The sequence below is a fragment of the Podarcis cretensis genome, assembly GCF_951804945.1.
Source record: "Podarcis cretensis genome assembly, chromosome: Z".
NCBI classification, from domain to species: Eukaryota; Metazoa; Chordata; class Lepidosauria; order Squamata; family Lacertidae; genus Podarcis; species Podarcis cretensis.
In genome coordinates this window covers 28,133,714-28,161,568 of record NC_137184.1, presented here as the reverse complement: position 1 = coordinate 28,161,568, position 27,855 = coordinate 28,133,714, and the positions used below count along the sequence as shown (strand labels likewise).

The 27,855-nt window shown below is 43.6% G+C and overlaps 1 protein-coding gene across 3 annotated transcripts; it reads left to right on the top strand.

Annotated features, from left to right (window-relative positions):
- Positions 1–53: 53 nt before the first annotated feature.
- CYSLTR1 (cysteinyl leukotriene receptor 1) lies at positions 54–27,855 on the top strand. 3 transcript variants are annotated; one of them, XM_079961741.1, is made up of 4 exons: positions 54–496; positions 4,195–4,299; positions 20,886–20,970; positions 22,213–27,855. In XM_079961741.1, exon 4 carries the CDS (start codon positions 22,230–22,232, stop codon positions 23,259–23,261), a length of 1,032 nt encoding a protein of 343 aa, XP_079817867.1. In that variant the 5' UTR covers positions 54–496; positions 4,195–4,299; positions 20,886–20,970; positions 22,213–22,229; the 3' UTR covers positions 23,262–27,855. The 3 variants fall into 3 exon arrangements, with proteins under 3 accessions (XP_079817867.1, XP_079817868.1, XP_079817866.1); XM_079961740.1 differs by lacking the exon at positions 4,195–4,299 and having other exon boundaries at positions 55–496; XM_079961742.1 differs by lacking the exons at positions 4,195–4,299; positions 20,886–20,970.

The following is a 27,855-nucleotide window of genomic DNA, read 5'->3' as shown; positions in this document are numbered from 1 at the left end:
CATCTTTCTGTTTACTAAGGACACATAGTATTATAATTCCTGTTTTTTGAAAAAGAAGAAACAGGGCTTGGTTAATCAAACAGTTCATAGTGGACTTATTTGCATTTTTACCAACTAGGGAGGACTTAGCCCCTCCCTTGCCAAAGAATCTGGGGTGGGACCTTTGCAGGTTTTCTTTTTAAACGTTATGCTCCAGGCAGTGGAGCAGAAAGGGTCTGTTAAGGCAGCTGGGATACAAGCAGCAGCAGAACATCTATTGCATTTCAAATGCTTTTACCTTCCTGTAAGCCTCAGAGATTTAGTCAACTTTTCATCAGCATTTTTCTTCAGAAGACAGGATACACCTTTTCCTCTTTCTAAAAGAAGGAACTGATCTGCCTGCAAACAGAAGCAACTGCTTTCAGTATCTCAATTTTTGCTACTTGATTTGTGATACATTTAGCGCAAGAATTCTTCACTGGAATTATCCACTTTCCTTGATGATGAAGAAAAGCTTGTAAGTAGCTAGCCTGAGACTTTGCATGTAAGTTTTGGTATGTTAAAAAGTCAAGGAATGTAAATTTATGTTAGCAAATTTGTTGTATAGTCTTCTAAAAGGCTTCGCAGCCGGGGCTGATTTGTGCAGTGGTTATGTTGCCTCTCTGTAGTTTGCTCTTGCAATATATATAAACAGACCTGTGCCATAAACCCTTCCTGTCATATGACAGCTAATATGTGAAACTCTGAGTGATGCAACAAGCAAGGTATTCATAAAGCAGAAATCTTTTCAATCTTAGCTGAATGACCAAGGCTTTCCCTATGTTTGTTTTTTCTCCGTGTTATTGGAGGAGGAAGAGAAGCTCATTACCAGAACAATTATTAACTGCCATTTCTGACTGAGCTATGATAAGACAATTGAAATGTGTACCTTTATCATGCTGGGATCTTCATCTTGGCAAAACCATGTGAGCATCTTGGGACTTTCCTGCCTAGAATCAGAATGCCTGAGATTTACTACATGATTACAACTATTCACTAGCTTCACAGCATCTACACCATGCATTTAAGGCATTCAAATGTCACACCAAATACCACACTCATATAACAGTCACACCTTCCCCCAGAGAAGTCAGGGAAATCACAGCTCTCTGAACAACTCTCTGTGCACTTGACAAACTACATTTTACAGGATTATTTGAGGAAAGTTGTGGCTGTTTAAAGTGGTATAATGGTGCTTTAAATGTATAGTGTCATGTGACCCATATTGTTATGGCTTCTGCTCAACCACTCTTAATGGCTTATCCATGCTTTAAAGCTCTGTGTCCGAGCACTTTTCTTTTTTCTTGCTTACTTTCTTTTTTGCTCTGGAGCCTTCCCCAAGAAAACCCGCTCTTTACTGCTGAATCAGAGCAAATAGCAATCCGTGGAAAACCCAAATTTCCATTTGGTGTGCTTCTGCTTTGAAGACTGTGCTTTTGTGGGGAAAGCGCCATGGTGGGGGGAAAAGAGAGTGCCTAGACACAGAGCTTTAATAATAATAATAATAATAATTTATTATTTGTACCCCGCCCATCTGGCTGGGTCTCCCCTGCCACTCTGGGCGGCTTCCATAAAAACCAAAAATACACTAAAATATCACAGATTAAAAACTTCCCTGAACAGGGCTGCCTTAAGATGTCTTCTGAATGTCAGGTAGTTATTTATTGCTTTGACATCTGCTGGAAGGGCGTTCCACAGGGCGGGCGCCACTACCGAGAAGGCCCTCTGCCTGGTTCCCTGTAGCTTTGCTTCTCGCAATGAAGGAACCGCCAGAAGGCCCTCGGCGCTGGACCTCAGCGTCCGGGCAGAATGATGGGGGTGGAGACGCTCCTTCAGGTATACTGGGCCGCGGCCGTTTAGGGCTTTAAAGGTCAACACCAGCACTTTGAATTGTGCTCGGAAACGTACTGGGAGCCAATGTAGGTCTTTCAAGACCGGTGTTATGTGGTCTCGGCGGCCGCCCCCAGTCACCAGTCTAGCTGCCGCATTCTGGATTAGTTGTAGTTTCCGAGTCACCTTCAAAGGTACCCCCACGTAGAGCGCATTGCAGTAGTCCAAGCGGGAGATAACCAGAGCATGCACCACTCTGGCGAGACAGTCCGCAGGCAGGTAGGGTCTCAGCCTGCGTACCAGGTGGAGTTGGTAGACAGCTGCCCTGGATACAGAATTGACCTGCGCCTCCATGGACAGCTGTGAGTCCAAAATGACTCCCAGGCTGCGCACCTGGTCCTTCAGGGGCACAGTTACCCTATTCAGGACCAGGGAGTCCTCCACACCTGCCCGCCCCCTGTCCCCCAAAAACAGTACTTCGGAGAGGGCGCTTCGGAGCCAGACAGTCGATAGCCCTGGTTAACTCCGCATTCCAGCGGGCCACCAGGGAATCAGCTGAAAGGCCATCAACATGGGATAAAGCATCCCCTACCACTCTCTGGAAACCATTTGGATCCATTAAGTGGCGGGGGCGGACCATCCGAATTGGTCCCACCTCCCTGCAGAGGGGAAGGGTCGCGGAGAAGTCCAGTTGCACCAGGAAGTGATCTGACCATGGCACTTCTTTTGTTTCACTTTTACTTAGTGTCAGATCACCCACGTCACTAGAGGTGAACACCAGGTCTAAGGCATGTCCATGACTATGAGTTGGGCCAAACTTATTCAGGGACAGCCCCATGGAGGCCATGCTTTCCACGAAGTCCCGAGCAGCCCCTTGTAAGGTCGTGTCGGCATGGATGTTAAAATCTCCTAGGACAACCAAACTAGGTGTCTCCAGGAGAAAATCCGCCACGACCTGAAGCAGCTCAGACAGGGAATCCTTGGTGCAGCGGGGAGGTCGGTACACCAAAAGGAATCTTGTACTGCCCCTATTGCCCAACTTCCAGAACATGCACTCAGAAAACTGGATCTTCCCAGTAGGACGCCTGGTGCAAGCTAGTGACTTCCTAAAAATCACTGCAACCCCCCCCTCCCCGCCCACATGACCTGGGTTGCTGTGCGTAAGAGAAACCTGGTGGGCAAGCAGCGGCAAGGACAGGCCCATCTGCTTCCTCCAACCAGGTCTCTGTCACACATGCCAGGTCAAATCCTCCATCCACAATCAGGTCGTGGATGGCAGTGGTTTTATTCATCATTGACCTGGCATTACACAGCAACACCTTCAGGTCATGTAGGTTTCCCCTGTTGATTCCAGTATCCATCTGGTCAAGGCCAGACCCGGAGGCAGGGATAGTCTTCAAACGACGACTAAACCTGCCTCCTCGGTAATGACATGGTCTGGTCTTAGCGTAACTCTGCCTCCTGCCCATGATCACCGAGATCAGATGTCCCAGTGCTTCCCCCCCTGTGGAACTTGTCCCAGCCATCGTGTTGGCTGGGGCCCCACTCCCAGGCAGCCCTGATCCCGCCCCTTAAAAACAAAACACAAACTATACAGAACCAATAAAACAACAACAACAAAAAGAAACAGAACAATTATACTAAAATTAATCCCCAACTAAATATCCATCCCACCCACCCCCAACAATGGAAAAAAGGAAAATAAAAATAAAAATTTAAATTTAAATTTAAATTGCCACCGACTGCTTGAGGACATTTTAAAGCACATTAACCACCTGGAACAGGGAAGAATGGCAGAACACTTCCCACCCTTCCCAAAAAGTTTGTTCCAAATAAATGCCTGGGCCACGCCCCCTGGGCATGCTGGAAAAGGCCCTGGAAGGGAGCAGGCCCTGCAGTCCTCACCCAGCCGATGGTCCGAGGCCTCACTGCAGCAGGAGTCCCTTTGTAGCCGGGAGAGAGGTCCTGGGCCACACGTGTGCACACGTGTGTCTGGAAAGCACAGGGCTAAGGGTAAGTATAGATAAACCCTTATATTAAGCACCTTACTAGTCCATAGTTCAGAATAATCATGGGAACCCAGGAAGCAGTCATGATACAGAGGTAAGATTATTGGTCCCCAGCACAATCTGGAAATGCAAGGGATTGAACCTGCAAAGCTGTGACACTAGGTGTCTTCAAGGCAAGGCAAGAAGTGAAGGAGCTGCACATACTTGTCAATGGATGTTTCATCAGGGAGTCTTATTAATTAAGACATGGTTTCCTGGGAGTTGGGGATCTTGGTGTGTTTGGATGTGGTACCCATGGCACTTGGCTGGAGCTATTCCCATATTGATCTTTCTCCAGATCTAATGTGGACCAGCGGATCTGTTGCATAGCAGGACTGCCTTTTTGTACCTACATCTGCTCTATTTGTGGATCCACAAATGAGGCAACTGGAACAAAGCCAGTGTAAGTCTCTCTCACCCAAAGGAAACCAGGCCAGTTAGAATTGGCCCAGAACTTTCCATTGACGAAGGAAGTGAGAAGCACATAACCATCTTTTTCTCTGCATGTACCAATTGCACTAGAGTGATAATTCCCAGTGGTACTTGCTTAGCAAGCGGACTGCCATTCTTCAATTTTTTTTTTTTTTTTTTTTTTTGCTTCACATGAGACTTAACAGAGTTGCTCATAAATAGCAAGGACATCTGTTGTTTTTCTAATAGAGTTGCATCAAATAATCTCACTCAGCTGATGGTAAGGCTTATGTTGAACAATGCCTTCTCCATGCTGTCACCTCACTATCACCCCTAAATTTGCTCTGGAGGGTTCTCTAGTCCTTCTGGGCCAAATTTAGGGAGGGGTTCAAGGGACTGTGGAGGTAAATCACTGAAAACAAGTTCCCAGAATTCTCAGTGAAGAGGGAGTGGTTGTTAAACCGCTCTGCAAATTGTAGCTCTGTGAGGGGAACAGGTGTCTCCTAACAACTCTTACCACCTTTAAGAAGCCACAGCTCCCAGAATTCCTTGGGGAACTGATGACTGCTTAAAGTGGTATGATACTGCTTCAAATGTAGAGCATGAATGTACAGTGTGTACAGGCTGCCCAGTGTCTTCCTTCTATGTGGAGGAGGTGATACAGTTTTGCCTACATAAGCAACAACACTTGGAGAATTGGGTTGTTGTCATTATTTTTAATGATTTTAATACTGGTTATTTAAAATATAACACAAGGGGGTGGTGAAAGAAGCAATGCTGGCTCCCATTACCAAGAAGAATATTCCATCAAGAAAAGATAATAATAATCCAACTGTTAAGTTGTGGGTTGACATAGCAGACGACACAGCGATTTCTCCAAGTAGCTCTTTATTTTGTAAGCTGGAATAGAACTGACTCCAAACAGCTCAGCCGGCCTGCTTTTATAGGCAGCCGGCTGTCAACATTGTAGCAACAACAGCCCAGCATTTCCCGCCTAAAATAACTGACGTGGACCTGAGTGAAAACTATCTACAGACCTGAGTGAAAACTATATACAGTATCCCCCTGCTGGCCCAGGGTGAAACTTCACTAAATAACACCACCATAATTTAAATATATACAAGAATATAAGCAGTCCATAGGTCCAAGATTAATGATTAAAATAAATCCATTCAAATTTAGAAAGAGCAGTGCAATACAACCTTGAAGTATAAGTCTCTTTGCAACCGCAATGGCTCGTCTGTGAGTTCCTACATCATAGGAATCTAGTTTAAAAGTATGTGAACTTCTGTGGATATCAAAGATATTTCCAAAAGGAAGTTAATACAAAAAGCTGTTTCTGGCCAAAAGTGAGACACCACAGGGCACTGCAACATCATAAGTTGCAATGAGACATTATCATCATTACATCACCAGTGTCTGTCTGAACCAACCCTTCCTGTAAAGACACTGCTGAGTTCAGTATACCCAAAACATCATTGTTGTGGTTGCTGAAGAAGTCTCAGTTTTAAAACCATCATTAGCGTAGATTCTAATGTTGTTTCTCAAGCATTTTACGACATTCCCACTTTACGACATTCCAGTAAATAATTTTTTTTAAAAAAACAGCAACTACAGGTTTAGCTTTCTGTAATGTAGGGTTTCAAAAAGTGAAAATCTGGTCAGAAAAGTTGTTGAGCTGTTTTTGCAAAATCGTAAAGAAACTGGACATTTTAAAGCTATTTTTGAGGAAAATGCGGGGCGGGGGGGACACTAGCGACATTGGTTGCCGTATGTCCAGGCATTTGGCTGATTTCTGCCAGGAAACTACTTTTGACTGCAGTATTCCATGTAAGTCCAGGAAATTCAGGACGTATGGCAGCCCTATAATGATCCAATTATTCCCTCCACCAATGCAGCAGATTCTGAAGCTGACCGTCGATAAGCAGGCACCAAAAGGTGCTGTCACTGAAGATATTACCATTTAGCTGTGGTTATAGTAGTCCCTTTCTTCTTATATTCGTAGACCTTAGGAACATCAGAAATAGAAAAACAGAGGTGCTTGGAGAATCAAGTTGGAAATATAAAAAAAATGATGTCTCCTTTTAGCACTCCTGTAAACATTCTGAAAATAGCAAGGATGTGGAAGGAGATGTGCAGAGGTATCTTTTTGTAACACCTGGAGGCTGATTTGTTAGGCAAATAGGCCCATCAATCTCAGTCAGCCTCCACCTGTCTGCTGTTCTTACATTCACTCCAGGGGGTGGCACTGGATGTCAGCTTCCTCCTCTTAAGTTTCAGTATTCCTGTTTTAGAGCTCAGTAGGACAAAGGCAAAACTAGAGTTAGTTGGCTCTATTTTTCATTGGCACTGCCTCCAGCTACTGTTGGCATCTCTGCTTTCTGCACTACCAGGGCTCATCCACACTTCCGCTTGTCCCATTCCTAGAAAGCACAAGTCCAATAAATTTTCCACTTGCCCTGCATCTTTTCCAGGGAAAACCCACCCTTTAGCCCTAAACTAGAGAAAACTCGAATTGCCACTTGCTCCGACTGAGCGCTAAAGAGCAGTTTTCCCTGGGGGAAACCAGAAGGATAAGTGGAAGTGTGGATAAGCCCCCCATCTCCATGGGTCCCAACCACCACTGCCTTTGTTTGGTGGGGGTGTGCATGCTTTTTGCATTAAAAGAGCTTTGAAGGGAAGAAGGATCTGGGTAAATAGCTTGCCATCTTTTCATCCATTGAAGCCGGGTGCAGATGGTATAATGAAGTGGGATTGTGGTTGTGCCTGCTAGTCCTGGACCCTTGCATTAATTTATAGCATCTGTAAGGAGGGCAGATGTACATGGATACCAATGCCCAACGTGATGGATTGTGTGATGTCTACATTGCAAATTATGTGGTGTAAAAATAACATCATTCCTTCCAAGCCCCTCCTTTGTGAGGGTTTATCATGAGTTACTGACATTCAGTTAATACAGTATCTGTATTTTTGTTCTGTTATGGTACAACTTTAACTGAGTTTGTAGTGCTTTTGATTTTGGTGCATTGGATGCAAAAAAGTATAGATATAGATAAAGAAGCAATGCATGCAAAGTGTTCAAGGAGGTGCGGCTGGCAGACACGATTACTTCACTCCTGATATTGATTATGCAGGGCTCTACAGGGGATTAAAATTTGCCCAGGAAGAAATCTTTAGAACAATCCATCCCACAATTATATATATATATATATATATATATATATATATATATATGCACCCATGTTTAACTCTCCCATTGAAACAGCCCATGAGACTTGAGTATGTTGAAATTTAGGCTTGAACTTGTCCTTTTTTTCGGTAATAACCGAGTGCATTTCCCCAAGAAGCAAGTTAGTTCCTCAGAAAGGCATGTGAAGGACAAGTTCCTCTTACATGAACTTAGGAAACCGTCTTACATAAAGTCTGACCACTAGTCCATCTAGTTCAGTATTGTTGACACTTGGACTTATCCACACTTCCTTTTGCCCCACTGCTTTCCCTGGGGGGACGGGGGGACAGCACTTTAGCACTCATTCAGAGCAAACAGCAATTCAGGTTTCCTCCAGATTGACGTTTGCTCCAGTTTAGAGCTAAAGAGCAGGTTTTCCCTCAGAAAGGAACGGGGCAAGAAGGAAACCGCTTGGATCTGTGCCTAGAAAGCATGGATCAAGTGGAAAACCACTGGGCTGTGCTTTCTAGGCATGTGATAAGCAGAAGTGTGGATGAGCCCACAGATTGCCAGAAGCAATTGATAAGATTTCACATAGAGGTTTTTCCAAATCCCACCTTATTGGCAAAAACTGTGGTATAAACAATAAATCCTGGGAAGATGAATGCTCTTTGAGTTGGTGGTTCCCATGTGCGGGAGACAGGCAAGTTACCCATTCTGTATGAGAATGTGCTCCCTCTGAAGGAGCAGGTATGTAGCTTGGGGGTACTCCTGTATACACTCACTGCCCACATGTCCTCTGTGTCAGGAGCACCTTTTACTATCTTTGCCTGGTTTGCCAGCTGCAGACATATCTGGGTATGGGTAGCCTGACCACTGTGGTTTGTGGGCTGCTAATTGCAAGGCTAGATTACTGGAATGTGCTCTATGTGGGACTGCCCTTGGAACCAGTGCAGAAGCACTTGCTGGTGCAGAATGCAGCAGCCATAATGCCGATGGGGTAACGTGGTCAACAATATGCGTCACCATTGTTAAAAAATCTCCACTTCTGAGCCAGGTTCAAGACCCTTGTATTAATGTACAAAACCCTAAATAACTTTGGTCCAAGATATCTTAGGGACCTCCTGAAGCCTAATATCCCAGCTCAATCTCTATGATCTTGTATGGGAGCAATGCTGGCTGTGCACTGAATTGGCAAGGCTCACGTGATACTGACATGAAATTGAGTTTATATGGTCATTGACCCAGCTCTGTGGAATGCTCCTCCTATACAAACTAGGCAGGCATTTTCTGCATTGACCTTTAAATATTTGCAGAACACTTTTCTTTAGTGCCAGGCTTATGCAGGCAATTCAGGTGGGCACTTTTGTTAATAGTTAGTTGGTGATCTGGTTGGTTTTTACGGTATTTGGTTTTTTAAAAGTGGTTTTGATTTGTGTGTGTGTGTGTGTGTGTAATTATTGTAAACCATTTTTTAAAACGAAATTGTATTTTTATAAATACATACCAGGAGATGTCCCCTTCTTCATGTGCTCCCTCCTCAAGAAGTCAGGAGGGTGGCAACATGAGAACGGGCCTTCTCTGCAGTGGCTCCCCGTCTGTGGAATGCTCTCCCCAGGGAAGTTCGCCTGGTGCCTTCATTATACACCTTTAAGCACCAGGCAAAAACGTTCCTTTTTAACCAGGCCTTTGCCTGACCTGATCTACATCCTATACCCTTTTTAAAATGCTAACTCTTTTTAGGGGGTTCTATTGGGTTGTCGTTTGTATTTTGATTTTATGTATGTAATCCTTTATGTGAACCACCCTGAGACCTTCTGGTATAGGGCGATATAGAAAATAAATAAACAAACAAACAAACAAACAAACAAACAAACAAACAAACAAATAAATAAATAAATAAATGTCAGGGATTGAACCTGGGACCTTCTGCATGAAAAGCAGAAAGGTGTTTATTATGGGATGGGTGCTGATGCATGCATTTTTCCCCACAGTATCTACATAATGCCATTGGCATCAGAATGTCAGCCCTCATCCCCTACATTTATTCCTGATTCTCCCTTTCCTTTGAAAATCCAATAAGACATAAGATCATGTCACCACAGTCACCAGCTCGCAATATCTGAATGACTTATTTTCAGTATTAAGCTCCCAGCTGGAAGCACCCAAAGTAAATTAGATGGAACAGGATAGGTAAGGAAATGTAAGTCTGAAGAGTTGCTAACATGAATTATCTTGAAAATATACAAATATAAAAAAAACAGTCTGATAAAGTGAAATGTAATTAATAACTATATTTTAATAGCTGGTCTGCTGCTGCAAATAATGAAATTTCAGAGAAGGTTTGGGAGAAAGAGTACATTTTATGATATCAAAGATACGTCTACTGGGAAACTTTTGCAAAATAACAGCTAGATGGCACACAACAGTTGAAAGAGATATGACTAGTTGGAAACGTAAACATTGTAATACACACAGGAATGGATAGTCCGTGAAAATATCCAGTTATTCAAATGTTTGGGGTTCAGAAATTGAGGAAGATCAAGGAGAAGAGCAGAAATCTATTTGACTGCATATGGGCAGAACTGGGACAGAAAAGAAGAATTATATTATTAAATGACTTATGGCAGAAAAACTATGGGCTTGTCCACACTTCTGCTTGTCCTGTGCCTTAAAAACATGGGTTCAAGAGCTTTCCCACTTGTCCCACACTTTCTAGGCATGAATCCAAGCAGTTTTTCATTTGTCCTGCCACTTTCCCTGGGAAAACCCACTGTTTACCCCTGAATTGGAATAAATATCAATCCACAGAAACATCTTTTGCCATTTGTTCTCAGCAGTAAACAGCCAGTTTTCCTGAAAGAAAACGGTGGAATAAGCGGTGGAATAAGCAGTGTGGACGAGCCCTGTAAGTTGGTCAACTCTGGGGACGTTAGATATACCAAAAGCAAAGGAATTTCACTACAGATTTGTATAAATATTAAGCTATCTTTAGCTCTGATTCTTGCATTGCAGGGGGTTGGACTAGATGGCTCTTGAGGTCCCTTCCAGCTCTACAGTTCTAGGATTCTATAAAAAGAAGTTATGAACATAAGACCAGCCGTAACTAGGCACCCGGTGAAACCAGCATAATAAAACCAGAGGTGGCTAACCTGTGACCCTGGATTATAAATTCTGTCATCCCACACCCTGGACCATCCTGGCTGGGTCTGATGGGAGTTGTAGTCGAACAATGTGTGGGGAGCCCCAGGTTCTCCCCTCCCACTGAGACAGACCCTATCCTCAATCAGTGATTACTCATTATGAGGGCAATTTGGAACTTCCATGTTTGCAGGACTCCACTGTGACACAATACCACTGAATACCAGTTGCTGGGAGGTGCACAATGAGAACAGCTATTGCCTTTAACATAATGATGGGAGACTGGGACACCTGTAGTGTTATGTACTGAAGTTCTCACCCTGGGTCAGCAGGGGGATACTGTAGATAGTTCAGGTCCACATATGCAAATAAGGTTTCCAAAGTGACGTTCAGTGATTGGATAGTTACAGAAAATGGTTACTGTTACGTTCTAGTGGAGCTCTACGTAAGCAGGCTGGCTGAACCCTTCAGTTCTGTTCTGACCTGTGAATAAACAAGAGCTGTTTGAAGAATCGCTGTGTCGTCTGATGTGTTCACCCACAACTTAACATGTAGCCCTCTAGATGATGTTGGATTACAACCAGTGCTTTTTTCTGGGGGTATTCAAAGGTACCCAATACGACACACACACCCCGTGTTAAAAGTGGCACTTATTGCAATGACTTCATGGTGAGTACTAGCACCTTTTTTCCCTTTTCCTTTTAAAAAAAGCACTGATTACAACTCCCATTATCCCTAACCATTGGTCATGCTGGCTGGGACTGATGGAAGTTGGAAACCTCTTCCGAGCTGAAACATTACAAACCCTCCTATCCTGTTCCATCTAATTTTACTAGCCAGTAAAAGCCCTATACGACCACAGTATCTTTACTGGAAAACTATCTGGGAGAAGAAGGTGTTCGCCTTCACATTAAAACACTTCCGTTGCCCTATCACTGCAGCCGAAGAAAAGTTAGCTGTCGTTTGTATGATTTTTGTTATCATTACCTAGAAATTCCACTGATTTTTATGAGGCCGCTGAAGATATCTACCGTATATACTCGAGTATAAGCCAACCCGAATATAAGCCGAGGCACCTAATTTTAGCACAAAAAACTGGGAAAACTTATTGACTCGAGTATAAGTCGGTTCACCACACCACAAACCAGGCAGCGGAGGAGGAAGAACAAGCAGCCTGAAAGGGCTCCTTTCGGGCCGCTTGTCCCTCCACCGCTGCCTCTGCCACTCACAAGAGCAGGCATAGGAGCTGTGGTTGGGAAAGGCACAGTGCAGCACAGTGCCTCTCCCAACTGCAGCTCCTGTGCCTGCCCTTGTGAGAGGAGGGGGCCACTGGCAGGACCAGCAGCAAGAAAGGGCTCCATTCAGGCCACTCATCTCTCCAGCGCTGCTGCCCGCCTCACTCGAGTATAAGCTGAGGGGGGCTTTTTCAGCATAAAAAAATTGCTGAAAAAGTCAGCTTATATTCAAGTATATACGGTAAGTTAATACGTGCAGTTAGACACCACCCTTCTAACACTCAAAATGAATATTATTCCCAGATTCATTTGTATCCTGAGAGGACTATAAAAACTGGGTTTTTATATCTGGATCATATTAAAAAGAAATAAATTCCTTGTTTAGGAAATGCCTTTGGGGCTCAGCAACACCAAGAATATCCTTGCAGAAAATGAAGCTACAAATTAAAGAAGACGGTTCTGAAATCCCAAATTTGGAATTATATTGCTATGCTTACCTACTGTCAAGTACTAAATTTAGGAATCCCACTGTTGGCCCTAATTTTCCAATGTGGGCAACCCACAGCGCCACCCGCGTCCCAATATGGAATATATTAGCTAATAAAAACAAATTTGATCCATTTTCACATGCTAAACTTACTCTGTGGTTAAACCCCACACTAAGCATTGCAAAAAAGATGGTAATATGGAAAAATTGGAGGAAAGCAGGTGTATTGGCATTGCACCAACTGATAGATGGGGAAGATGGAATTTTATACTTTTGCTATTTTAAAACAAAAATATTGTCTATCAGATGCAGCCCAATGGCAATATCTTCAATTACAACATCTATTATAACAAGTGTGTTTGAGCCGTTCGAAAGCACGTCAAAGTGCAAGTAGATAATTAGGTACCGCTCCGGCGGGAAGGTAAACGGCGTTTCCGTGCGCTTCTCTGGTTCACGAGAAGCAGCTTAGTCATGCTGGCCACATGACCCGGAAGCTGTACGCCGGCTCCCTCGGCCATTAAAGCGAGATGAGCACCGCAACCCCAGAGTCAGCCATGAGTGGACCTAATGGTCAGGGGTCCCTTTACCTTTACCTTAAGTTCAATATACAGACTGTAAAAGATGACTGGAACTTTCATTATTACCCAGGGTGTAATTAGTTTTAAAATTAGGACTAATGCAATAGAAAATAATATTTAGAGTTTATTGGACCCCTTTATGGCTGTATAAAAAAGGGTTAGCTAAGATAGCTCAGTGTTGGAGATGTGGCAAGGACAATGCCTCTCTGAAACACATGTTCGTACAGTGTTCTTTACTTAACAAGTTTTGAGAGAAAGTTCTGCACTGGGTAACTATGACTGTGCAGAAAAAGTTAAATCTTTCAGCAGAGAATCTTTTATTGAACTATATACCTACAGTATGGAAATTATCAACGGGACAATGGAAATGGATTTCCCGTGCCCTAATGGTGGCCAAGATATTGATATTGAGGAGCTGGAAAAAGAAAGATATGATACTCCTTCAATCAATGGATTGATATGACATCACTGGCAATTTATGAACGGATTGCTTATCGGTGCAGACTCTGTATGGATAAATACAATAACATTTGGAATGAATTTATACAAAATGTAGTAGGCTATTAGCATTTACCTAAGCACTAGGACAATAACACTATACCAATTTATTCAAAAATGCATGGGAATGTCGTATATTGCTCGCTTTTTTGTATATTTTCACTTTTATATGTATCTTTGTTGTTCACTTTTCCTCCTTCTTTTTCTGTATCACTTTATTTCTTTTAATGGAAATCACCTTAAAAAAATATAAATATTAAAAGCATCCTTCAGACACTGTGGGATCCATTGGCTGAAATCTCCACAGTGTGAGAGGTTTCACTTAATCTGGAAAATGTAGTTAGTGCACAACGCTGCGCCATGGTTGCTGACAGAAGTAAGAACCTTTCAGCATATAACACCTCTGCTTGGAGATCTGCACTGGTTCCCGATTCATTTCAGGACCACATTCAAGGTGTTGCTGTTGGTATAACAAAGCCCTTCATGTGTACTTGCAGCATTGCCTTGGCCCATATGTGCCCACTCGACCCCTTTGATCTGCAAAACTAGCCCTGATACAGGTGCCACTCATTCCGCAGTTGTAAGAAATTGGTCTTTTAGTGTGGCAGGTCACACTGCCTGCCTGTAGATGTGAGGCAGGAGCCTTCACTGCACTCTTTTCTGTGCCTGCTTTAAACATTTTGCTTATGCAAGCCTATTCACCCAGGCAGATGTTGACGTGCTTTAGCCTTTCTTGCTGCTAATTTTATTTATCTTTATTTATCTTTAATTCATTTTTGTTGCTTTTCATGTTGACAGTTTTAATACTTCCTGTAAAGTGCTTAGCAGTTTTACTGCAATCAAGTGGTGTAGCAATTTTGTTAAATAAATAACCATATATATAATTTGGCTAAATATTGTTGTGGAGCAGAGTCCTGGTTTCTCTCTCTCTCTCTCTCTCTCTCTCTCTCTCTCTCTCTCTCCTAGACAAGAGACATGATCAGAGTTCAAGGAGACATCCCAGCCAAGGAAGGTGCAGAGCAGGGATGGTGAGGGGTGTGGCTTAGGGAGACGGGTTGTGCTTAGGGAGGGAATGCCGAGGGCTAGATAGAGTAGCTTGAGGGTCCACATTTGGTCCCTGTGCCTGAAGTTCTCCACCCTTGCAAGAGGTGCATAGGATTAGGAAAGATAAGTGTGTGCAAATAATATGTATAAGAGTGTGTGTGAGAGAGGAGTGAGGTTAGATGGTGAACAGGACTTCTTTTAGTACTAAGAAGTAGTTATTTCCAATACATTGTTGGTATGGCCAGGGGCAGATTGGGGGCTGTGCCACTGGTGTCCATCCACCCAGTTCTGAGCCAAGGGGGCACTGTTTCAAACCCAGGTTAGTGAGGCATTGTGCTTTGGGAAGGAAGTGTGAGGCTCTGACAGAGTCCTAGAAACCTCCTTCCTCCTTCTCAAAGACTAGTTAGCACTTTCCCAGCTTTCGGAGGCAGGTGATAAGGCTCTAGGACCCTCCCAGAACCTTGCATCTCCTTCCCAAAACACAGTGCCCCCTTACCTGGCATTGCACAGGGCACCATTTACTGAAGTCTGCTACTCGTAGAGCAGAGGGCCTGATCCACACATAGTGTGCTGAGCTACATCCCATTGGCACCCTGTTACTCAGACTAAGCCCTGACAACAAAGACCAGAATGCTGTTCCCCTCTGAAAGTCAACTTAAATTTGCTTCTATAGATATAAATTAGCATGTGGAGATTTTATGCAAAATTGTGTCATGAGTTTGCGCCCCAAGTCTGTCAAGTACTTAGCTATGAGCTGTTCAGCACTGGAGCCAACTGCCTGTTTTGTACTGAAGTTCTCACCCTGGGCCAGCAGGGGGATACTGTAGATAGTTATGCAAATAAGGGATTGAAAGTGACGTTCAGTGATTGGATAGTTTTAGAAAATTGTTACTGTTATGTTGTACTGGAGCGCTATATAAGCAGGCTGACTGAACCCTTCAGTTCAGTTTTGTTCTGGCCTGTGAATAAACAAGAGCTGTTTGAAGAATCGCTGTGTTGTCTGATAAGTTCACCCACAACTTAACACTGCCCCTGGGAGGTGTTGAGCCCTCCTTCACTGGAGGAATTTAAGGAGATCTTGGACCATCTGCCAGGGATGACGTAGCTGCATTTTGAATTGCAGGTCCTACACTGAGCAAAGGGCTAGGGCTGGTTGATTTCCAAGATCCCTTTTGTCGAAATAGGGTTGCCATATTTTGAAGAGCAAAAAAGAGGGCACACCTGACAACTTCTACTTTTAACTATTGATAGCTGTGCCGACTCTCATTTTAAATACCCACGAAGAAAAGAGCGTGTTCTGGAAAAAGAGGGCATATGGCAACCACTGTTTCCAGAACGTAGGTATTCATGCATCTGCCTCAGAGGCCATCACATGAATTCATTCATTCAGACAAGATTTAGGTGTGGAAAATGAAGCAACTAGCATAGGTCCAAACCTGGTGACTTACAGGTTATTTACAACTCTCTAATTCTATATAGGCCACCCAGACAAAGATGCACAGACCATGCCTCCATTTGTTGGGAAGTACTTTGAGAAACAGAATTGCTCTGCCTTTGAACAGATGAATGTGAACTTCCTGAGTGGTGAAAATGACAACCATCTGAGGCACAAGTGCCTAGTGCCTATTGGGATTGGTAAAATGCCAAGAGTAGGCGGAGCCGGGGCCAATGACAGGCAGGCCCAACTAATCCTAGTGAATTGTCTCTGTCCATAAAAGGCTGGCTACACAAAGACTACGGAGGAGGAAGCTGGCAGGCAGTACTGGACTGGTTGTAGATAAGGCAAGCAGGTGGGAGGAGCTTGCTGAGGACTAACTGAGGTGTCCCATTCACCCTAATGGATCAGCCTCTACTGCCAAGTAGTGGCTCTTCAGGGTGACTTGCATAGAAGAAGAGACAAGTATTTAGTCCATTTATCAGCTCTGGCTGCATAAATGTTCCTACTCTCCCACTTCTAAAATTTCTTCCACGTCATATCCCTCTTCTCCTCTCAGAAAGCCAGAAAGCCTGTTAACCTTCACACGGCCTGTCCTGCTTGCAAATTTATAGGCTGATTGGGAAGAGGTTTCAGAGAGTGCTCAAGTTCTGTGGAATCTCAGGGGCAAAGGGCACATAGCCTACTGAGAGGATGCTTGAAAAGCTTCTGATATATGATTCAGCTTCTATGTTTGTTGGATTGAGGCCACCAAAGACATAAACAGCAACTGAATTTCACATCATAGGCATGGACAGTTATAGACATGGGAGGAGGCTACGCATGTTTCTGGGCATGCTTTCCCACTGAAAGGATTTACAGTTGTTGCAAGTTATTTTCTCAAGTAAACATTTTCAAGAACAGCTCCAGGGACATTTCCCTGCCTCTGTCATTTTGGCCAGAACTTTGCATACCTTGAGCCATAGAACCACTCTCCTAACATGGGCATCACTGCAGTTTACCTGGATGGGGCTTAAGTGGGACAGAATGGGGCAATCTCAAATAATGCAGCTGATCCAGTAGGAGCACTGGATTCTATACACCAGTGCATCCACACTGGACCCAACTTCTCACCTGTCTGTCACCTCTCTCCCACTCCCCAGCTCAGTCAAATCTAATATTTATATTAGAAGTCACTTTGACCACCCACAAAGATGGTTCTTTTTATAGTTCTGCTATTAGTTATAATTCTTCTCCTTCATTTCTATTCTTTGAATAAATCACCAAATACTTTATTATTAACCACTGGTATGAAAATTGTTTTAGCTTCATTGTAAAAGATATTTATTATACTCTGCTTCAAAGTGAAGAACACAGTGGGCTTATATCAGAGTTTAAAACTAAGTTACAAAAATAAAATCAGGCTGCAGATAACAACAATAATAACGACCAGATGATATCAGTTAACATGTGGAAATTAACTAGCAGAAATAAATTATGATATGGTAAAATGCTCCACTTAGTGAGTGGAGCCAGGAAGGTTTTTAAAACTACCAGGAAATGTTTTGTAGTCCCCCCCCCCCCAGATAAGTTCCTGATAATATCTAGGGTGGTTTATGCAAATTTACTGAATCTCAGACTTAATTTGAGTCATCTCTTGCCACAGTTCAGACCTGTATCATTTTAACAGCCCCAGAACTCGGCTGGGGGTGGGGGCATCTGTCCTACTTTACATAAGAACATTTGTTGTTGTTGTTTAGTCGTTTAGTTGTGTCCGATTCTTCGTGACCCCATGGACCAGAGCATGCTAGGCACTCCTGTCTTCCACTGCCTCCCGCAGTTTGGTCAAACTCATGCTGGTAGTTTCGAGAACACTATCCAACTATCTCGTCCTCCGTCATCCCCTTCTTGTGCCCTTCATCTTTCCCAACATCAGGGTCTTTTCCAGGGAGTCTTCTCTTCTCATGAGGTGGCCAAAGTATTGGAGCCTCAGCTTCAGGATCTGTCCTTCCAGTGAGCACTCAGAGCTGATTTCCTTCAGAATGGATAGGTTTGATCTTCTTGCAGTCCATGGGACTCACAAGAGTCTCATCCAGCACCATAATTCAAAAGCATCAATTCTTCGGCGATCAGCCTTCTTTTCTTTATGGTCTAGCTCTCACTTCCATACATCACTACTGGGAAAACCATAGCTTTTACTATATGGACCTTTGTTGGCAAGGTGATGTCTCTACTTTTCAAGATGCTGTCTAGGTTTGTCATTGCACGTAAGAACATAGGAAGCTGCTATAGACCATTTTAGACTTTGGGTCCATCTAGCTTAGTATTCTCTACACTGACTGGCAGAAGCTGTCCAGGATTTCAGGCAGGGTTCACTCCTGGCCCTACCTGGAGATGTCAGGGATTAAACTGGGGGGGGGGGGGGGGTCTTCTGCATGCAAAGCAGGTGCTCTACCACTGAGCTATGCTCCTTTCCCCTACTTCAGAGACAGCAATGCTCTGGAATGGCTGTCAAAGTCCAGGTCCAAATATAAAGAACCCTAAATAATGAGAACAGAAGCCTTGAAGTTGCCCATCACCTGAACAGCAGACCGAGTAGGTACACAGCTCACCTGGCTACAGCCTTCCTCAGCCTAACTAGGGTATGATACAATCCCATTGAGCCTCTGAGTGAAACCCCCCCCCCCCGTCATCACTCAAAATTTCTAGGACTGGGCGGGAGATCTTTCAGACCAAATGATATTCTAGGGGGGGAATGACTAGGTTCCAGAACCAGTCCTTTTCAAAGTAATGCTCTGGGTATCCTCCAAGAAATGCATAACTACAAGCAGAAACAGGAATTCCGGCGAGGAATTCCCTGGCTGCATTGTGGTCAGAGCAATTGTTTCCTCTCTTTCAAAAAGGCAGATTTTTGTTTTACTTTGGGTACACACTCTGAAATTTTGCAACAAGGCCTCTCCAGACATCCTTTTTTTTTTTTTTTTTTTACTGCACACTCATGATGATTTGTGTCCGTGATGCTCTTGGGGTGGCCACATGCAACTCTGCTTTCAATACTGTTTGTGCCTGCAAAGGTTTTGGGTTATTCACACTGCCTCATTTCCAGCCAATGCATATCATATAACTTCCTGCAGAAATCCCATAACTTTTTATAACACAAATGAGATGGTCCATCCTGTTTAGCTGCGTGAGGCAAAACAGGAAGGAGCTGCCTTGCCTCTGCTGAAGCCTCACGTACTGGGGTTGTGCAGTGGTGGCTTCTGGTGAGGTCTCATGAGATTTCCACAAGACCTTGCCAAAAGTTGCTGCCAAGCAACCCCAGCGGCTACAAGGGCGGGGTGTGCCCACGGAATCCTGCCCCCCAAGGTGACTGCTTCAGTCCCCCTCACAGGCCACAAACATTCTGATTTATTTCTGATCTGCTCTGGTTGTGCTATAGCCTATCCAGACTGTAATCATAGAATTGTGAAGATGGAAGGGATCCTGAGGATCTTCTAGTCCAATCCCCTGCAACACAGGAATACGCCGCTGCCCATACAAGGATCAAACCTGCAACCTTGGCATTATGAGCACCACGCTCTAACCAACTGAGCTATCAGGAGTAGCATTGGGGAAGCATCACAGAACAAACTAAAGCAGAATAAATCCACTACCAGTGCACTATCATTATGTCAAGAACATGATGCAATAATGGAAGGGCCCAAAGTGGTGGTGCAGAGTAATTGTACCTCTGTGATGTGTGACCATTCTAGGACTGGTGCAGGCAATGCATCTCAGATGATGCTACCTCTTTCCCTCTGTCAAAACCCAGTTCTCCCTTTGAGAATGTGTGTTGTGTTGAGAACACAGAGAATCAGAATGCCCAGCTGCCTTCCCTTCATGGGCAGCAATTCTGCCCAAACTTACCTGGGGGGGGGGGATCACATTGAACTTGATAGGACATACTTCTGAGTAAGCCTGTACAGGATCACTATTTTCATTTCCCCAAGTAGCATAACAATTAGAGATAAATACATTGGGTCGTGTCTAAGTAGATGCGCCCTTACTTCTAATGGCAGCTTGTGGTTTTGGTTTGGCTTCTGCCTGTGCAAGCCTTCATCTGATTTCTTTGAAATGGTGCATAAAGTCTGGAGTAAGAGCGTTATTGGCAGTGCCTTATTTCTATGAAAAATAGTGTCGCTACACACCGTGCCCCCCATCTCCCCCACCATCCCGCCACTGTTTGCTTGTACTCCCTCTGCCACTATCCCACCACCACTGCTTGTCCACCTCCTCCCTCCCTTCCCCCTGCTTCGACCACTACCGCTGCTTCCCAGAGCTGATTTGGTGTGACCCTTTTACAATCACCAAAACACCTTCCAAGAATGTGCCTGGCGATTGTAAAAAGGTCGTGCCAAAGCACCTCTGCTCCCTTTCTGTGATGTTTTCAGATCACTTCCAGGTTCACTGTGATGTGCACGTTTGCACACATATCAGATGCACCTCAAATGATTTCTGCATGTATCAGTAACTCTCAGTAATAAGAGGGTCAATGGTCTCAGGTTGCACAGTCTAAAAGTCTCAACATAAAAGAAATGGAAATTGGGAGGGAGGAGGAAGAATGAATATTCAAGGAACCAGCTCTTAGTCACCAAATTCTTACAAGTATTCTGTCTGGCAAGGGGTGAGGGAGCAAGCTCTTTGGTGCTGGTGCTTCTTTGGCCAATAGCTGGGCCCAGGCTGATCTTCCCCTTGCTGTGATATTCTTCCTGGGAGGCAGGGGGTTTAACTTCCCAGTGGACTTTCGCCCCCTGGATGACGGCACAGGCCAGTGTGTTCTGATTTTCAGCTCTGCAATCCCAACTGGTGCACATGGATAACAGGTTTCCAATAAAGCCTTAAACATCTTTATGCAGAAGTGAGTCCTGCTATTTTCAATGCAGCTTACTCCCCCACTCCCAGTAAACTGTGTGGTGGAAAAATCTGCGCACAAGGCAAAATCAGACACTTTTATCCGTTTTCCATTTTATCAGGTTCCCAGTTTGGCAGTGCAGGAAAGCTAGCTGCTAGTATTAAAGCCTTCCCAACAGAGCCAGCCACTCAAGGAAAAAGGATACAGTAAGTTCTTTTCATTGGTAAAGCAGTCCTCTCTTTAAGCAGGATCGCCCCCTTCTGGTAATCATATCATCTGCCATGCCAACAGAAATAGTGAATAGGCAGATAACTGCGCAGGATACAAGGCTGAATGCATGAGATTCTGTCCAGGGAATCTTCTGGGATAGATGAATATGTAAGTTCTGGCCTCTGTCCATTTAAATTTCTCTCAATTTCTCATTTTTCCAGTCTCAAGTTTGGTTTGCTAGATTTCATTATGGAAACTCATGAGCATTTTAGCATGCATCTCTCCCCATAAGCACATTTTTGTATGCAATTTTGTCTAATATACACCTTTTTGCAAATAATATTTTCCCTAATACAATGCATTTTTGAAAGTTAAGCAAAGTGTGTGTTGTTAATATACACTTTCCCCTATTTTTGTACATTTTGCGTTTAGAGATCTGCATTGCAAAATTGAGAAATGTGCAAATTCTGATGGATAGCTGTGCTTAACTTTGTGTATTTTTAAAACTATTTCTTTAAGAAAATGTGAATTGTGTAGGTTTCCATTAAAATGTAAAAATTTCCCTTTCCCAACTTGTTGGACAATTGCTCAAACTCGCTTAGCAGATTTGCAACTCAGAACAGAACCAGTATTGGTATAATTCACTGGTCCAAAAGCAGGTTTCAAAGAGCAATTCAGCCCTGCCCTGTGACCATTCATCATCAATAAAATGCCTGAATTTTGCTCAATTATTAAATTAATAATTAAATATGGACACCTTCACATATTACAGAAGCAATAGTTTGAAATGGAAGACTAAGCTTCATTTTGAATTAAATTTCTTCTCCACACATGGAAGAAAATGCTTCTTTTAAGGTGAAGCTCATATAAGGACATGTGCTCAAGTAATTAGAATTATTTTAATTTGCTGCATTTTCTTAAGTGCAACATTTAAACAAAGGGGGTAGCTTTTGAAACCACCAGATGTTTAATTGATTGATCGATCTGATTATTCAGCTTGTTGTTGAATAATGGTTTCACAATTCTCCCTAACTTCTTCACATCCAGAGGTCACTGAAATAATATCTCTAACCAGCTTGCTCCAATAACTGATGTCTCAGATCCGATTATTAATTTGCAGCTTACTAGCTCACTGGGAGCCCTGTAAAGCCATCTCTTTCAGCAGTTGCAAAAGTTGTATAAAACACCACACTAATGCTGTTTCCCTTTCCTTTTCTCCCACTCCAACCCCACTGCAGGATCTGAGTTCAATTTGATGACTCGTGGCGAAAATATGCAGAGCAACGTGACGACATGCACTGCCACCATTGATGAATTCCGGAGTCAAGTGTACACTACGACGTACTCTATAATCTCAGTGTTGGGCTTATTAGGAAACGGCTTTGTGCTGTGTGTCCTTATAAGAACATTCCAGGAGAAAACAGCCTTCCAGATATACATGCTCAACCTTGCTATTTCAGACCTGTTGTTTGTGTGCACACTGCCTCTGCGGGTGGTATACTATGTCCACAAGGGCAACTGGTTCTTTGGTGACTTCCTATGCCGGATCAGCTCCTACGCCATGTACGTCAACTTGTACTGCAGCATCATGTTCATGACGGCCATGAGCTTCTTCCGCTGCATTGCCATAGTTTTCCCCATGCAGAACCTCAGGTTTGTAACTCGGAAGAAAGCCGTGCTGGTATGCGGAGCCATTTGGATCTTCGTGACACTGACGAGCATACCATTTCTGCTGAACGGCTCATACCTGGACAGTTCGAGCAACAAGACTAAGTGCTTTGAGCCCCCGTCAAAAGGTCAGGTGCTGAAGCTGGTGGTCCTCCATTATATTGCATTATCTATTGGCTTCATCATTCCCTTCATCACCATCGCCGCCTGCTACACCATGATCATAAGAACCTTGCTGAAAAATTCCCTGCAAAAAAAAGAAGCAGCCCGCCGGAAAGCCATCTGGATGATTGTCATTGTCACCTTGACCTTCCTCTTGAGCTTCGCTCCCTATCATGTCCAACGCACAGTCCACATTCATTTCATGTTGGGTTCGCGTTGTGAGGATACCCTCTACATGCAGAAATCTGTGGTGATAACGCTTTCCCTGGCAGCTTTCAATTGCTGCTTCGACCCACTTCTCTATTTCTTCTCTGGAGGAAACTTTCGCAAAAGGATTTCTACTTTCCGAAAGGGGTCAGCCTCCAGTGTATCACAGGCACACAAGTTCAAGATGTCCTTAAAGAACTTTGAGGAGCAGCCAGCTAATGGGAAGGCACAAGAAGAGATGGGCTTATAGCCTTTGCAGAAGCTACCAGAAAATCCTGGCAGGGTGGGAAGTCAAAAGAGCTGGCACACTGCTATCTCTTAAGTTATGAACATGATGGTGCAAGGCAACCTGGAACTGGCATGACCTCTGGTGTCCTTCAGATACCTCTGTAGCAGTCATACCAATCTGAGCTGCATTATCCCATGTGTGTTGGTGGTTTAGCAGATGTGTGGGATGATTTGTCATATTTATTTGCCACATTTATGTCCCACCTTTTCTCCAAGATCAAGGAAGTGTACATGGTTCTCTCTCCTCCTTCTGTTTTATCTACAGAGCAAACCTCCAAGGCATAGCTGTCAACTTTTCCCTTTTCTTGCGAGGAATCCTTTTCAGAGTAAGGGAATTTCCCTTTAAAAAAGGAAAATGTTGACAGCTATGCGAGTCCAAGGAAGATTAGGCTGAAAGATAGTGGCTGTCTCACAGTTGCCCAGTAACTTTGCATTGCAAGTAAGCAATCAATCAATCAATCAATCAATTAATACATCCTGGACTACTTGTGCACAAGCATTTGTGTCCTTTACAGCTTGACTTGCAAACAAGTGGCCTTGTGGAGGCAATGCTAAAGAGTAAACAATGGCTAGATACTGCTTGTTCTAAGATAAAGGGACACACAGCACTTTTGAAGCACACACATTCCACCCACTCCCCAAAAATCTGGTCACTGTAGTTTACCCCTCACTGAGTTACAATTCCCAGTAACACTTAACCAACCACAAGATTCTCTCCAAATTAAGGGAAATGAATTAATTCTTAAGTGTTGCAAAGTCACTATCACATCCTAGTGATCTGATTCTCAGAAAGATCATAGCTATAATTGGGTGAAGAAGGCTAAAGGTCCTCTGGGAAAGGGAATAGGTATAGGAACCTAAGACCCCTGTTGGATAAGGCCACTGGCCCATCCAGGCCAGCATCCTGTCTTCATTGTGGCCAACCAGATGCCTGAACACAACAGCAGTCTCCACCGCTTATGAGTCCTATGAACAGGCATTCAGGAACACACTGCCATCATGGTTAGTAGTCACTGATAGCCTTGTCCTCCATGAAATTCTCTAATCCTCTTCTGAAGCCATCAAGATTGGTGACCATCACTACCTTAAATTTGTGCTGTGTGAAGAAGTACAGTGATACCTCAGTTTACAACTTTAATCCATTCCAGAAGTCCATTCTTAAACTGAGGTGCGCTTTCCCTAATGAGGCCTCCTGCCGCCGGTGCCCTTCCACCATTCAGATTCTGTTCTTAGACTGAGGTAAAGTTCTCAAACCGGGACACTATTTCAGGTTTTGCGGAGTTTGTAAACCAAATCGTTCTTAAACTGGACTGTTCTTAAACCGAGGTACCACTGTACTTTGTTTCAGAGGTGCCATCTTTTCAAGATGATTGAGGGGGCCCAATGTGATGTCTTGGCATCATGCATGTGACACCGCAAGGAGCCAGGGGGCAGAGCCAAATTCCCTCTGAACACTGAGGGGGCCTGGCCCCCTCAAAAACAAAATAAACATTAGGGGGCCCCTGAAAGTTCCTCAACCTCCAACTGGTGCCTATGCTTTGTTTAGTTTGTCCTGAATTGCCAGCATCAGTGGATGTTCCCAAGTTCTAGAGTTAAGAGAGAGGGGTAAAAACCTTTCCCTATCTATTTCCTTTCCCTTTTCTACCTCCAAAGCATATATAGCAGGAAAGGGTTGTTTTAGACACAAACACCAGTTTTAATCCCACCTTCCAGTTTACTTAGTATAAGATGTAAAGGGCTTAAGTGGGGAACCTTTGGCCCTCCAAATTTACTGAACTACAGCTCCCAACATCCCTGGCCATTGGCCATGCTTACTGGGGCTGATGGGAGTTGTAGTTTAACAGCATCCAGAGGGCTAATTATTCCCCACATCTGTCTTCGGTAGTCCAGTTTCCTCTTCTCACCTACACTATCTTTCCCCTCCCTTTCAACGGGCACTTTGACATTCCATTATATCCTGGAAGCTAACACAGCTTTCTCAGGTCATCAGTTTGTTTGTTTTTAAAAATGTTCTTATTAAATTTTAGTTTACAAATGTATATGCTTCTGCATATCTAGAATTTCCACCGAGTATGTAAGAACCACTGTCTTATTTCTTGAGTTGGTGTCATTGAGACTGCTTGCCAAGAAACTGATTAAACTGACTTACATTGTATATCAGGGCCGACCCACCCATCAGGCAAGGTGAGGTGACTGCAGATCCTGATTTCAATTTCCCCCCTTCCTTGTTCCTGATGTAGATTTCCATGGTGGCGAGGGGTTTGCCATTTTGGGGGTCCATCTCAGCTGCCAAAATGTCTTGGGCCAGCCCTGGCTGAAATGCATGCACTATCTCCAAGCAGGTACCACACAGCTATAGTGAGCTCTGATACTGGTGCAGAACAGAGACCTGGGAGGGCATGTTTAGAGTTATGAGCTAAGACCAAGGAGGCTCATGTTAGGAACATAGAATCACACTGAATCAGACCTTAGGTCCATCTAGTTAAGTATTGTCCCTCAAAGAACTCTGCAGGATATAGTTTGTTATGGTTTACTAGGGATTGTAAACTCTGTGAGGGGTGAACTAAAGTGCCCACAATTCTGTAATGGAATGTATGCACTTCAAATGTGCTTTAGTTATACTGTGCACTAGACCTGGTCTGAAACCCTGAAAAGCTTCTGCCAATCAGTGTTGATAATGCAAAGATAAATGAGCTATGTTTGAATCCTCTTCCCACACCCAAAGTTTAGTTGGCAAGGTTCTGCAGAATTTTCAGCATCCTTGTAAAATCTCAAGAGAGTGCAGGGGAGGAAAATGTCAGAGTGACCTAAATCTGAGTGAAGTGGGGCGGCTGGGGTGGGGGCGGGGGGAGAGAAAGAGACAGAAGAGAAACAGCCGGTAGGGAAATGCACACATTCCTTCAGCACTCAGGAGGTTATGGTGGAGCCGCAGCAGAAAATACAGCTCTGCTGGTGGACCAAAGTAAACAGGATTGGAAACTCCAGCAAGACCATTGCGCAAACTTTCAAGACATTAATCACAGTGCCAGTGGGAAATGTAAACATTTGTCATGGTGGGAATTAATGCAGCTGGGGAGCTGATGAGTATGTGCCCTGAATTCCCAAAGAGGCAGAGAATTCAGAATTGCGTCAGGGCCAATGAGACCCTTTAGCCTACTTCCTAAATAGTGCTATGGCAAAAATGCAAAATATTATTTGGTATAAAGGCTCCAGGGAGATCAAGGCAGGGCTCATCTCCCTTCAACATGCCAGAGTCAATGGCTATCCAATCAAGCAATGTAGGAGTAATCTGTTCCTCATGGTGCCAAACTAGATAGATACACTAACTCTGTATCTTTATCCTTGAGGGCAGAGAAGGGGAGGTAGGATGAATTTTGATTCAGTTCACATTTAAAAGAAAACCTACCTAATTAACACTTTCCAAGACAGAATGAGAAGTGAAACACTGCCATTTGCACTTCGAAATTTGCACTTATCTGAACTTTGCAATGCAGTTCTCCAAACAGTGTTGACAAAAATACATATATTAGATATATAAAAATGTATATGGTTGTGAAAATGTGTGCCGTAGTCCATATTGCATAGAAAATGTATTTAGCAGGAGAAATTTGTACAATAATGCTGGGGGGGGTATTTTCCCCCCCTTTTTTATTAGAAAGCAAATTGCTGCAGGACTGTAGATGTAATTGAATTTCAGACTGGAAAAAATGAAAAACTGAGAGAACAAAAATTGACAGAAATTTCTATCTCTAGCACAGGGTTTCATTTATTTATTTATTTTTCAAGAAAACATGAATGATTGTTTTGGTGGCTCTGATCTGGATCAGAAAACCTAGCTTTGGAGTTGAGACTTTAACTGTTCATTGTCCCAACTATGATTCCAATCTGAATCGACATCTCTATTTGCCACCAACTGGCACAAGTTGGGGATGGGCCTTCCATTGAGCTGAATTGGAGTTTTGTTCCATATGCAAACTGCCAGCAGAGGGGAGCCCAATCCAAATTGGGGCTACAGTGAAGGGCAATGGGTCAAAGCTCTTCTAATGCTAAGAAGGGATTGTTCAGTCAGTAGAGCCTGAGAGATCTGATCTCAGGATTGTGGTTCAAGCCCCACACTGGGCAAAAAATTCCTGCATTGCAGGAAATTGAACTAGATGCTCCTTGTAGTCTCTTCCAACTCTACAATTCTATAATTCTAACCCCCATTCTAGAGTTAAGGGCACTTAACTTTAAAGCATAGATAAACTAAACAATGGTTTAAAGGCAAATTCACTGGACACCTCCTGCAAAGAAATGAACAAGGAAACCTCAGCAAGGTAGCAACTGCACAAAGTATTAAATTTCAAAAGTGATTTTCTAATTCCCAGTGTAGTTATTACAAACTGTGGCCTATGTGGACTGTATTGCCAAGAGTAACATGCATGTAAAATATATATCGTGTCAATTTTGTCTTTGTGCTGAATGTAAATATATGTATGCAGACCCTCCTTTTTTTGCTTCCCTTGAGGTGGGGCTTGTAAAATGAGCACGAATTACACGAGTGGCCAGGAAAATTC

What these genes read in the sequence shown, in the direction of transcription:
- CYSLTR1 (XM_079961742.1), top strand. Translation starts at nt 22,230, where the DNA reads ATGACTCGTGGCGAAAATATGCAGAGCAACGTGACGACATGCACTGCC.